This window comes from Gopherus flavomarginatus, chromosome 1, assembly GCF_025201925.1.
Source record: "Gopherus flavomarginatus isolate rGopFla2 chromosome 1, rGopFla2.mat.asm, whole genome shotgun sequence".
In the NCBI taxonomy this organism is placed as follows: domain Eukaryota; kingdom Metazoa; phylum Chordata; order Testudines; family Testudinidae; genus Gopherus; species Gopherus flavomarginatus.
This window is the reverse complement of record NC_066617.1, coordinates 378424825-378437214: the sequence shown is the minus strand read 5'-3', so window position 1 is coordinate 378437214 and position 12390 is coordinate 378424825. Positions and strand designations below refer to the sequence as shown.

The 12390-nt window shown below is 45.4% G+C and overlaps 1 protein-coding gene across 1 annotated transcript; it reads left to right on the top strand.

The window, feature by feature from the left end:
- The first annotated feature begins 5273 nt into the window (after positions 1-5273).
- On the top strand, positions 5274-6252 carry LOC127037476 (olfactory receptor 52N1-like). Its single transcript, XM_050929285.1, has one exon. The coding sequence runs from the start codon at positions 5292-5294 to the stop codon at positions 6237-6239; it is 948 nt and encodes a 315-aa protein (XP_050785242.1). The 5' UTR covers positions 5274-5291; the 3' UTR covers positions 6240-6252.
- Positions 6253-12390: the final 6138 nt, after the last annotated feature.

The following is a 12390-nucleotide window of genomic DNA, read 5'->3' as shown; positions in this document are numbered from 1 at the left end:
TGGCATTTTCGCAGCCTCCAATCCTATTGTGGCTCTTTTCTGCACCCTCCAAATTTTTCAATATCCTTTTTGAAATGTGGACCTCACAACTGGAAACAGTCAGTTTCACCAATACCACATGTAGAGGTAAAATCCTTCCATTGCTCCAACTCACCCTCTCCCTTTTATGCATACAAGGATCACGTCAGCCCTTTGGGCCACAGCATCGCACTGGGAGCTCACAATGAATTGGGTGTCCACAGTGACCTCTAAATCCTTGTCAGTGTCCCTGAATTCCAGAACAGTGTCCTAGTCTGTTGGTTGGCCCTGCAATCTCTCCTAATGCAGAACAAAACTATTCCTTGAACACATCTACCGATGTCTTTAACATCTCTTATCAATGTTCATAACTTCCCATTTCATTGCTTGCTGTCCATGGTTCCCTTTTTCCCATTTGTATCTATTGCTCCCACCTGGCCAATTGCTGACTTGGTTTTGTCACTGAAACGCGTTTGTAGCCAAAGCTGTCCACTTTCTTGACTGTGGAATTATGGCTTTTTAGCTATTTAATAAACTCTTCTTCATGGATTCCCGGTTGTCACTCCCACTTACTGTTTAAATATTTTCTCCCAATCAGTTTTTTTCTGATAATGCCCAACATACAATCCTAGATTCATAGAATATCAGGATTGCAAGGGACCTCAGGAGGTATCTAGTCCAACTCCCTGCTCAAAGCAGGACCAACCCCAACTTAATCATCCCAGGCAGGGCTTTTTCAAGCCGGGTGTTAAAAACCTCTAAGGAAGGAGATTGCACCACCTCCCCAGGTAACCCATTCCAGTGCTTCACCACACTCCCAGTGATTAAGTGTTTCCTAACATCCAACCTAAACCTCCCCAGCTGCTACTTGAGACCATTGCTCCTTGTCTTTGTTCTGTCAGCTCTGGGGAATTGGCTCCTCTGAAGCACTAAGTATCTCTGGAGATTACTGTGTGTGAACTGTTCTCTGTTTCTCCATTGGAATGTAATCAGTTCCAATCTTTAATCTTGTTCTCCTCTGTCATCTGACCCCCTTCTTTGTTTCTTTTCTAACCCAAACAGTTCCAGACATTTCACTCTGTCTGACTCTGGCAGCCTCCCTCATTCTCAGAGCCTGTCTGGAAAACTCCCTTTCTAACTGCTACATGCTTTATAGAGACTGGGTGACCAAACTGAGCACATGTCCAGAGCAGGTTATTCTCTTTGCCATTCCTTAGGCATCTGAAAATTGTCTTTGTTTTGGCCATTTCTGTGACTGAGCAGGAGTTTGTCAATGAAATCAAGAGATTTTCCCTGAGATGTGCTCTAGCTGGGATGTTCTCCCTGCTATATGTTTTGGAAAAGGTTTGGTGTTTTCTGCACTTTCACATTTTGAGGAACTGGGAAGGGTTGCGGAGGATTGCAAGGGTGACTAGGAATCGAGAGGACTTGTAGCCAGTGGGTGCAGGGGACAGACTGGAGAATCACACTGTCACCAGGAAAAGGCAGGTCTACATGATCGAGGACTCCTTACTGAGAAGAATAGACAGGCTTGTAACTAGAGCTGATCGGGAGAAGGGTGTGCTGTCTGCCGGGTGCTAAGATACGTGGTGTGGACCTGAGGCTGAGAAGGATCCTAACGGGAGCGGGCAAGAATCCGTTGATTGTCCTTCACGTGGGAACGAATGATACCACTAGATTCTCGCTGGCACGTATCATGGGAGACTATGCCAGGCTGGGGAAGACGCTTAAGGAAATTGAGGCTTAGGTGATCTTCAGTGGGATTCGGCCGGTTCCTAGAGAAGGGCAACAAAGGTGTGACAAGATTATGGTGATCAAGAGATGGCTCAGGCAGTGGTGCTATAAGGAAGGCTTTGGGATGTACGGCCACTGGGAAGCATTTATGGACAGAGGACTGTTCTCTTGGGATGGACTTCACCTGAGTAAGGAGGGAAATAGACTTCTAGGATGGTGGCTCGCCGAACTGATTAAGAGAGCTTCAAACTAGGAATTTGGGAGAGATGGTTGGGAGATGTCAAGGTAATCTCCATGCCGAAATTTAACCTTGAGAGGGAAGAAAACAAAGTAAGAGGGGATACAGCCGTGGACAGAAGAATTGACATAAGGAGGAAGGGTAGTGTAGATACCAGTCTAACAGGTGATGCTGGTGGTACAATGTCTGTGCCTAACCGGGTAAAGAATGTCAGTGAAGCCAAACGGCAAAAATTAAGATGTCTGTACACTAATGTGAGGAGCCTAGGGAACAAAATGGAGGAACTAGAGCTACTGGTGCAGGAAGTGAAACTGGATATTATAGGGATGACAGAAACATGGTGGAGTACAGGTTTTGAAGGCTATGTGCTGTTTAGAAAAGGCAGAAATAAAGGCATAGGTGGTGGAGTAGCACTGTGTATCTATGATGAGGTTAACTGTAAAGAAATAAGAAGTGATGGAATGGATAAGACAGAGTTTGTCTGGGCAAAAATCACATTGGGAAAGAAAGCTACTAGAGCCTCCCCTGAGATAGTGCTTGGGGTGTGCTACAGACCGCCTGGATCTGATTTGGATATGGATAGAGACCTCTTTAATGTTTTTAATGAAGTAAACACTAATGGGAATTGTGTGATCATGGGAGACTTTAACTTCCCAGATATAGACTGGAGGACAAGTGCTAGTAAGAATAATAGGGCTCAGATTTTTCTGGATGTGATAGCTGATGGATTTCTTAACCAAGCAGTTGAAGAGCCAACAAGAGGGGATGCCATTTTAGATTTGGTTTTGGTGAGTAGTGAGGACCTCATAGAAGAAATGGTTGTAGGGGACAACCTTGGTTCGAGTGATCATGAGCTAATTCATTCAAACTAGATGGAAGGATAAACAAAAATAGATCGGGGACTAGGGATTTTGACTTCAAAAGGGCTAACTTTAAAGAATTAAGGAAATTAGTTAGAGAAGTGGATTGGACTGAAGAACTTGTGGATCTAAAGGTGCAGGAGGTCTGGAATTACTTTAAGTCGAAGCTGCAGAAACTATCAGAAGTCTGCATCCCAAGAAAGGGGAAAAAACCATAGGCAGGAGTTGTAGACCAAGCTGGATGAGCAAGCATCGCAGAGAGGTGATTAAGAAAAAGCAGAAAGCCTACAAGGAGTGGAAGATGGGTGGGATTAGCAAGGAAAGCTACCTTAGTGAGGTCAAAACACGTAGTGATAAAGTGAGAAAGGCTAAAAGCCATGTAGAGATGGACCTTGCAAAGGGAATTAAAACCAATAGTAAAAGGTTCTATAGCCATATAAATAAGAAGAAAACAAATTTTACGAAAGGTAGATCGTGCCAAACCAACCTAATCTCCTTCTTTGAGGAGGTAACAGATTATTTAGACAAATGAAATGCGGTAGATGTAATTTACCTCTATTTCAGTAAGGCATTTGACACGGTTCCACATGGGGAATTATTAGTGAAATTGGAAAAGATGGAGATCAATATTAAAGTTGAAAGGTGGATAAGGAACTGGTTGAAGGGGAGACTACAACGGGACATACTGAAGGGTGAACTGTCAGGCTGGAAGGAGGTTACTAGTGGAGTTCCTCAGGGATCAGTTTTGGGACCAATCTTATTTAACCTTTTTACTACTGACCTTGGCACAAAAGGTGGGAATGTGCTAATAAAGTCTGCTAGTGACACAAAGCTGGGGGGTATTGCTAACACAGAGAAGGACTGGGATATCATACAGGAAGATCTGGATGACCTTGTAAACTGGAGTAATAGTAATAGGATGAAATTTAATAGTGAAAAGTGTAAGGTCATGCATTTACGGATTAATAACAAGAATTTTAGTTATAAATTGGGGACACATCAGTTGGAAGTAACAGAGGAGGAGAAGGACCTTGGAGTATTGGTTGATCACAGGATGACTGTGAGCCATCAATGTGATAGGACCATTAAAAAAGCTAATGCAGTTTTAGGATATATCAGGAGAGGTATTTCCAGCAAAGATAAGAAGGTGTTAGTACTGTTATATAAGGCACTGGTGAGACCACATCTGGAATACTGTGTGCAGTTCTGGTCTCTCATGTTTAAGAAGGATGAATTCAAACTGGAAAAGATTCAGGGATGGACTTTTAGGATGATCCGAGGAATGGAAAACCTGTCTTATGAAAGGAGACTCAAAGAGCTTGGCTTGGTTAGCCTAACCAAAAGAAGGCTGAGAGGGAATATGCTTGCTCTTTATAAATATATCAGAGGGCTAAATATCAGGGAGGGAGAGGAATTATTTAAGCTTAGTACCAACGTGGACACAAGAATAAATGGGTATAAACTGGACACTAGGAAGTTTAGACTTGAAATTAGACTAAGGTTTCTAACTATTAGAGGAGTGAAGTTCTGGAACAACCTTCCAAGGGAGAGTAGTGGGGGCAAAAGACATATCTGGTTTTAAGACTAAGCTTGATATGTTTATGGAAGGGATGGTATGATGGGATAGCCTAATTCTGGCAATTAGTTTTGGCAATTGGTCTTTGATTATCAGCAGGTAAGTATGCCCAGTGGTCTGTGATGGGATGTTAGATTGGATGGGATCTGAGTTACTACAGAGAATTCTTTCCTGGGTGCTGGCTGGTGAGTCTTGCCCACATGCTCAGGGTTTAGCTGATCGCCATATTTGAGGTCGGGAAGGAATTTTCCTCCGGGGCAGATTGGCAGAGGCCCTGAAGGTTTTTCGCCTGCTCTGCAACTTGGGCCATGGATCACTTGCTGGAGGATTCTCTGCAGCTTGAGGTCTTCAAACCACAATTTGAAGACTTCAATAACTCACACATAGGTTAGGGGTTTGTTATAGGAATGGATGGGTAGGATTCTGTGGCCTGCTTTGTGCAGGAGGTCAGACTAGATGATCATAATGGTCCCTTCTGACCTTAAAGTCTATGAGTCTATAAGGGGAACGGCCTACTACAGTGGCTATCCAGGTGGGCTAGTGTTTCCTGCTGGTGGCTATTAAGGTTTCCCACACCATGATGTGTAGGAATGAGCATTATCTGGGTCAGTTCTTCATAATTCATTTCTCTAAGTAATGAAAATATCATTTTTCAGTGTGTGAAAAGCAATCAATCTGCTTCATCCATGACAACAACCTCCAGTAGTGCATGCAGTGTCTCATGTTAATATTGTCTCTCTGTCTAGGCATTTGTACTGCGGCCATCACCCTAGAGCCTGGGCACATACAGGAAGTCAGAGGAACATACGGTACATGCACTAGACACCGTTCTTCCTCAGAGCTGAAATACCTTCTCCCCTATGCCATGTCAGATTCCAATACAACTGAATTCACCAACCCCTCCACTTTCATCCTGCTGGGCATTCCTGGCCTGGAGACAGCCCATGTCTGGATCTCCATCCCTTTCTGCACCATTTATGCCATAGCTGTCATGGGGAACTTCACCATCCTCTTCATTGTCAAGAGGGATCCAAGCCTCCATGAGCCCATGTACTATTTCCTTTGCATGCTGGCCGTCACCGATCTTTTACTATCTACGTCCACCGTTCCCAAAATGCTGAACATCTTCTGGTTCAGTTCCAGGGAGATCGATTTCAGTGCCTGTCTCACCCAGATGTACTTCGTTCACTGCTTCTCAGGGATGGCGTCTGGAATCCTCGTGGCCATGGCTCTAGATCGCTACGTGGCCATCTGCCATCCCCTGAGATATTCCACCATCCTGACAAACTCTGTGGTGGCCAAGATCGGCCTGGCAGTGGTGCTGCGTGGTAGTATGCTCGTAATGCCCAACCCCATCCTGGCAAGGCAGTGGCCATATTGCAGAACCAACATCATCCCCCACTCGTACTGCGAGTACATAGCCGTGGTGAAGCTGGCCTGCACCGACATCCGCATTAGTAGTTACTATGGACTCTTTCTAGCGTTTTTGGTGACCGGTCTGGATGTATTTTTTATCACTGTATCCTATATCCAGATCCTCAGGGCCATCTTCAGCCTCCTCACAAAGGATGCCCGGCTCAAGACTTTTGGTACCTGCAGCTCCCACCTCTGTGTCTTCTTAACATTTTGCATCCCATCTTTTTTCTCCATCCTTACACACCGGTTTGGCCAGAATATCCCCCTGCACTTCCATGTTCTCCTTGCTAACGTGTATATCCTGGTGCCCCCCATGCTGAACCCCATCATCTATGGGGTGAGGACCAAACAGATCAGAAACAGTCTGCTCCGGTTCTTCACTTGTAAAGGGACCTAAAGTTCTCTCCCGCTGCTTTGGCTTTCATACTGAGCTCTGTGCAGAGCTGGCTGGTGCCTGGTGCCGCACCCTCTTCCCTGAATCACTGACTGGACAGTCATAGAGACATTAAATCTTTTCCTGAACTTAGTGTGCAGTGTCAGCATTAGAACTTGGAGAATTGGTCTATGTAGAACTCACTGGGTTGCCACCTTTCTATCGCTGGTAATGGACTCCCGCCTCTTCTGCCAGGGCTCTGTCCCTGTGCCTCCTCTTTCCATCCTACTTTGCTCCTCTACTCCCTACCCTCATCACATCCTGGATCATTTTCACCTCCCTTACCCACCCCCAGCTGCAAGGGAGTTGTTTCAGATTTCTGTTGGGGTGACCATCATAACAGTGATTCCTGGGGCTACTTACAGTCTTGAAAACTCTATTTTTTGGCAGATAACTTAGCAGGATATGTGGCAAGAGCACTGTATCTAATTCTAATATCTTGTGGCAAGTCACATAAGGGACACTGGTTAGGTTTAAAATTTATAAATATATATATCGTGACAAAGTTCCTCCTCTACTTTGGTGGGTCCTGCGCTTATTTGGCAGATTTGCTCACCTCAGTGATCTTCCCCCCAGTCTGGATCAACTCCTCCTGCGTCTGATCAGGAGTTGGGAGGTTTGGAGGGAACCCAGGCCCGCCCTCTACTCTGGATTCCATCCCAGGGCCCTATGGATTGCAGCTGTCTAGAGTGCCTCCTGTAACAGCTGCAGGACAGCTACAGCTCCCTGGGCTACATCCCCATGGCCTCCTCCAAACACCTTCTTTATCCTTACCACAAGACCTTCCTTCTGGTTTCTGATAATGCTTGTACTCCTCAATCCTCCAGCAGCACACCCTCTTACTCTCAGCTCCTTGTGCCTCTTGCTCCCAGCTCCTCACACACCCCAAACTCACTGACTAACTGGGAGGCTTTTAACTAGTTCCAGCCAGGCCTTCATTGGCTTCAGGTGGCCCAATCAATGTAGTTATCTCCACTGCCTTCTAGAAAGATCTCAATTGGCTCCAGGTGTCTTGATTAATCTGGAGCATTTGGGTACCATGGTACTAGGAATTTGGTTAGCCTGGGGCTAACATATCTGTTCCTTACTACTTTAGTGTAGCCATCTGGCCTTACCCCATCACACAGAAAGGTAGATTTTAAGTGGCTATAAGTAATAAATGTGCAGATCAATGTAGATTCCTCAAGAAATAAAACAAAATGGCCATCTGAGTTCTGTAAACTAGACAGGATTTGAGTCAAGCAATGTCTAACCCTCATGGTACAGTTTTCCACTCCTCCATACACAGGCTGGGATTTCTCCTTTCCAGCCTGGGACCACCTGCCCAGTCAGAGTCTTTCATAGTGTTACCCTGTGGATGGAAATTAATTTTTTACAAGCAAAAGCCCCCAGCACCGTTAGTGGGAAAGTTCAGGCACAAGAGGTAGTCCAGCTGTACATGAGCTGGTCATACATCCTTTCACGTAGCAGGCAGCAGGTTTAAAACAAATAAGAGGAAGTTCTTCTTCACACAACGCACAGTCAACCTGTGGAACTCTTTGCCCGAGGAGGTTGTGAAGGCTAGGGCTATAACAGGGTTTAAAAGAGAACTGGATAAATTCATGGAAGTTAAGTCTATTAATGGCTATTAGCCTGGATGGGTAAGGAATGGTGTCCCTAGCCACTGTTTGTCACAGGGTGGAGATTGATGGCAGGAGAGAGATCACTTAATCATTACCTGTTAGGTTCACTCCCTCTGGGGCACCTGGCATTGGTCGCTGTCGATAGACAGATACTGGGCTAGATGGACCTTTGGTCTGACCCAGTACGGCTGTTCTTATGTTCTTGCTTCAGTGAGTCTTAGTAGGGACCGTTATCCATTTTCTGGCTAGAATGTCCACAGTTAAGTCCATCAGATGGGGATATGTTTCTTCCATGATTCATTGTGTTAATTGAGAGGTCACCAACTTGAATAATCCTTTCACAATATGCTGTCTAGACTGGATGTAACCTACCTTGTGGGAACTATCACAGGAGCAAACACATTTCAAATACTTGCGCATAGTCAATGTTCATAACTTTAGGTACAAAAATGATACATGCATAAAATAGGGTAATGATATTCAGTAAATCATAACATTTCCACTGATATATTACATTAAATACAGAGGAGAAAAGCAAGCTGAGGTACATAGCAAAAGACAATGAACGAGTGTTTTCTCCGCTACCCATCACAAATGCTGAAATTGTCACTCTCTCACTTTCCTTGTTCAGTGACAAAGAATCCTGTGGCACCTTATAGACTAACAGACGTATTGGAGCATGAGCTTTTGGGGGTGAATACCCACTTCGTCGGATGCATGTAATGGAAATTTCCAGAGGCAGGTATACACATGCAGGCCAGAATCAGTCTGGAGTTAATGAAGTTAGTTCAAGCAGGGAGGATGAGGCCCTCTTCTACCAGTTGGGGGGTGAACACCAAGGGAGGAGAAACTTCTTTTGTCCTTGGCTAGCCATTCACAGTCTTTGTTTAATCCTGAGCTGATGGTGTCAAATTTGCAGATGAACTGAAGCTCAGCAGTTTCTCTTTGGAGTCTGGTCCTGAAGTTTTTTTGTTGCAGGATGGCTACCTATAAATCTTCTATTGTGTGTCCAGGGAGATTGAAGTGTTCTCCTACAGGTTTTTGTATATTGCCTTTCCCAATATCTGACTTGTGTCCATTTATCCTTTTCCGTAGAGACTGTCCAGTCTGGCCGATGTACATAGCAGAGGGGCATTGCTGGCATATGATGGCGTATATTACATTGGTGGACGTGCAGGTGAATGAACCGGTGATGGTGTGGCTGGTCTGGTTAGGTCCTGTAATGGTATCGCTGTTGTAGATATGTGGGCAGAGTTGGCATCGAGGTTGTTCCATGCACTATAAGATGCCATCAGGTCTCTTTGTTGCTTTTTACAGATCCAGACTAACACGGCTCCCCCTCTGATACATGTTCAACGGGTGTCACCTGCACTCAGAAATTACTGGGTGGGCACAAGCTAAAGCAGAGGACACATGACCTCACCACATGACTCTTCCTTGCCCCACCCCCAGCCTGGGGCCTTCACACTCTTTTGTGCCCAGGTGCCATTTAAAGTTACCAGGCACCTGGTTTTCAACTGGAAAAGAGGATCCAGCTGTATCTAGTTACTGCAGGGTGGAGGGAAACCTTGGGTCATTAACCCAAGCAGCCTGTGCTACCCTGGAGCTGCCTCGTACCTGCAGGCAGGCTCCTTATCAGGCTGTAGGAGCTCCCAGCCCAGCCCCAGGCAGAGGGAGCCGGGCTGGACATGGGCACCATTAAGGGAGGCACAGAGAAGACCAAGAGAAATTATTGGGGTTATGGAGAGATTAATAAGACTGGGACTTTTCAGCTTGGAAAAGAAACGACTAACGGGGGCTATGATGGAGGTTCTATAAAATCACGACTGGTGTGGAAAAGTTGAATAACGAAAAGTTATTCACTACTCATAAGACAAAAACTAGGGGTCACCCACTAAGTTCTTCTAAGCTGTATGACTATGCAGCAGGCTACCATAGGCCGTGCAGGATGGGGAAAGCACCCCTCCCCCAGCCCAGCACCTCTCCCTGGTCCCAAGGTGCTGCGCCGAGAGAGAGCTGGGGTGCGTATTCTCTCTCTGCCATAGCCCAGGTGTAGCCTGTAGGGCTCACCTGCTTGCTTTTCTCTATAGGATTTCTTATGGATTTCTTATTGCCTTTTGAGTTTGATTCTTTGCTTTATTACAATAGGTTATAATAGGTTTATATTAAAGTAATTTAGCTGTAAGGAAAGGGACCTGCAGTCCACATCCTCTATGTTGAGCTAAGGCAAAGTTAGATAGATGATGATGCGCTATCGCAGAAGGTCCACATATGATGTGTTAAAGCTGGTTGGCAGAGGGGCTTTCCTAAGTTCATACCGTTTTCCACGTAACAGGTCCACCACAACTTGGAAAAACCTGGAATAACTGGTTAGGACAGAAATAACAAATGCAACACCGAACCAGAAAAGGGCCACGGTAATGAATCGGCACATATGATAATAAGTTGAGATCATTGTTATATTAACCTACAGGAAAAGACACTCCACCACTGGTAAAGTGAGGAAATACACACAAGGAAAAGGGAAAAATCCCCTACTGAACACGCATAAAACACCATGATGTCAGTGTAACATATAGTAAATGTGGCATCCCAGCCTAGGGGCAGTAGGAAGAGATGTCGTCTTTGGGAAGTGGGAGACTGATGGCCACCGGTAATGATGGTGATGGTGATGAGGAAGAGGAGGGCTATCCCTTCAGGGATGATGTGAGTCTATGGAAGTGCAAATGTACATTCTTTATCTAGCTTGTTAAGTTGGGGTGCTTGTGACTGTGAAAAGATATTAATAAATGATATTAAATATAAAAAAGGTCTTATAGTGTGAGTGTTGTAAGTGTGCACATCAGAGTTCCCTACTATATAATAATTTAAATAATACGGGCCTGATTTTGGGACAAGAACCTGTCAGTCCTAGACTGGTCAGTGGGGTTTCTTAAGTAATCAATATAATTAATACACAATCTAAAGATTAGGGAACACGGAGCATCCTGCATCCTAAGCCTGTCAACCCTGGCCCTATCCCAGAGCCTGCATCCCCCTGCACACTAATTCTTTGCCCCATCCCTGAGCCCCTTCCTGCTCCCTGAACCCCTCATCCCTGGTCCCACCCCAGAGCCAGCACACCCAGCCAAAGTCCTTGTACCTCCACACCCCAACCCTCTGCTCCAGCCCTGAGCCCCCTCCCATACTCCAAACTGCTTGACCCCACCCCTGCCACACATCATCTCCATATTGGTCCACCTACCAAATTAATTCCACTCATGGATGTAAAAAATTAGAAGGAACACCGGTCACCCTGTGAATAAATAAGCAGCTGATTTCAAACAACCAAAAGGAAGTATTTCTTCACACCAACCTGTGGAACTCTTTCACAAGGGATGTTGTGAATGACAAAACTACACCAGGATTCCATTAAGAACTAGATCAGTTCATGGAGGACAGGTCCATGAATGGCTATTAGCCATGATGGGCAGGGATCCGAAACCATGTTCTGTGTGTCCCTCACCCCTCTTTGCCAGGAGCTGGGACTAGGTGAAAGGGGCTGGATGACTTGGTGATTACAGCATTGGCCTGCTAAACCCAGGGCTGCGAGTTCAAACCTTGAGAGGGCCTCTTAGGGATTTGTGGTAAAAATCAGCACTTGGTCCTACTAGTGAAGGCAGGTGGCTGGACTCAATGACTTTCCAGTTTTACAATATAGGTATAGCTCCATATATTATTATTATTTATTTTTATAGTTGTTCTGTTCATTCCCTCTGGGGCACCTGGCACTGGCCACTGATGAAGACAGGACACTGGGCTAGATGGACCAATGTCCATTCTTAAGTTCTTATGCTTTTATACGGACTGCAGATGTATCTTCCTCCTGCTGTATCCCACTAGACCCCCTCCCCTCCCAGAGCTGAGAAGGAACCCAGCAAAGCCTCTCTCTCTCTGCAGAGATTGGAGAAAAGTAAGAATACACATTAATTTTATTTTTAAATTTAAGCCTAACCAGTGTCCCGGAAGTGAATTGCCATAAGACGTAAGAAAATGTTACTTCTAGAGCTGAATGGGTCTAATATTTATTTATTTACTATATTGGGGAATTTGATATAGTTTTCAAATGTCTAAGTTGCCCCTGGAATCATAGTTATTGTTCCCTCCTCCGCACCAAAATCTAAAATTGCAGCCCTTCCACTGGGGAGGAAAGACATGGGAGGATCCAGTGAGTGACAGGGAGACGAGAGGAGAGGGGCAAGACAGAGGCAAGGAAGAGGTGGGGTGAGGCATGTGGTCTCAGGGGTCGAGTTACCTGCAATTAGAAAGGTGGCAGCCGAGTGAGTAATACATAGACAGATTCCCCACTTTGTCATGCTTTCAGAGCACAGATAGATCAGGAAAGGATTTAACGTCCTTAAATGACCCCTGATTCAGGGAAGAGGACCCAGCACCTGTCACCAGCCAGCTCTCCACAGAGCTCAGTCTGAGACCCAGAGCACCAGGAGAAAACT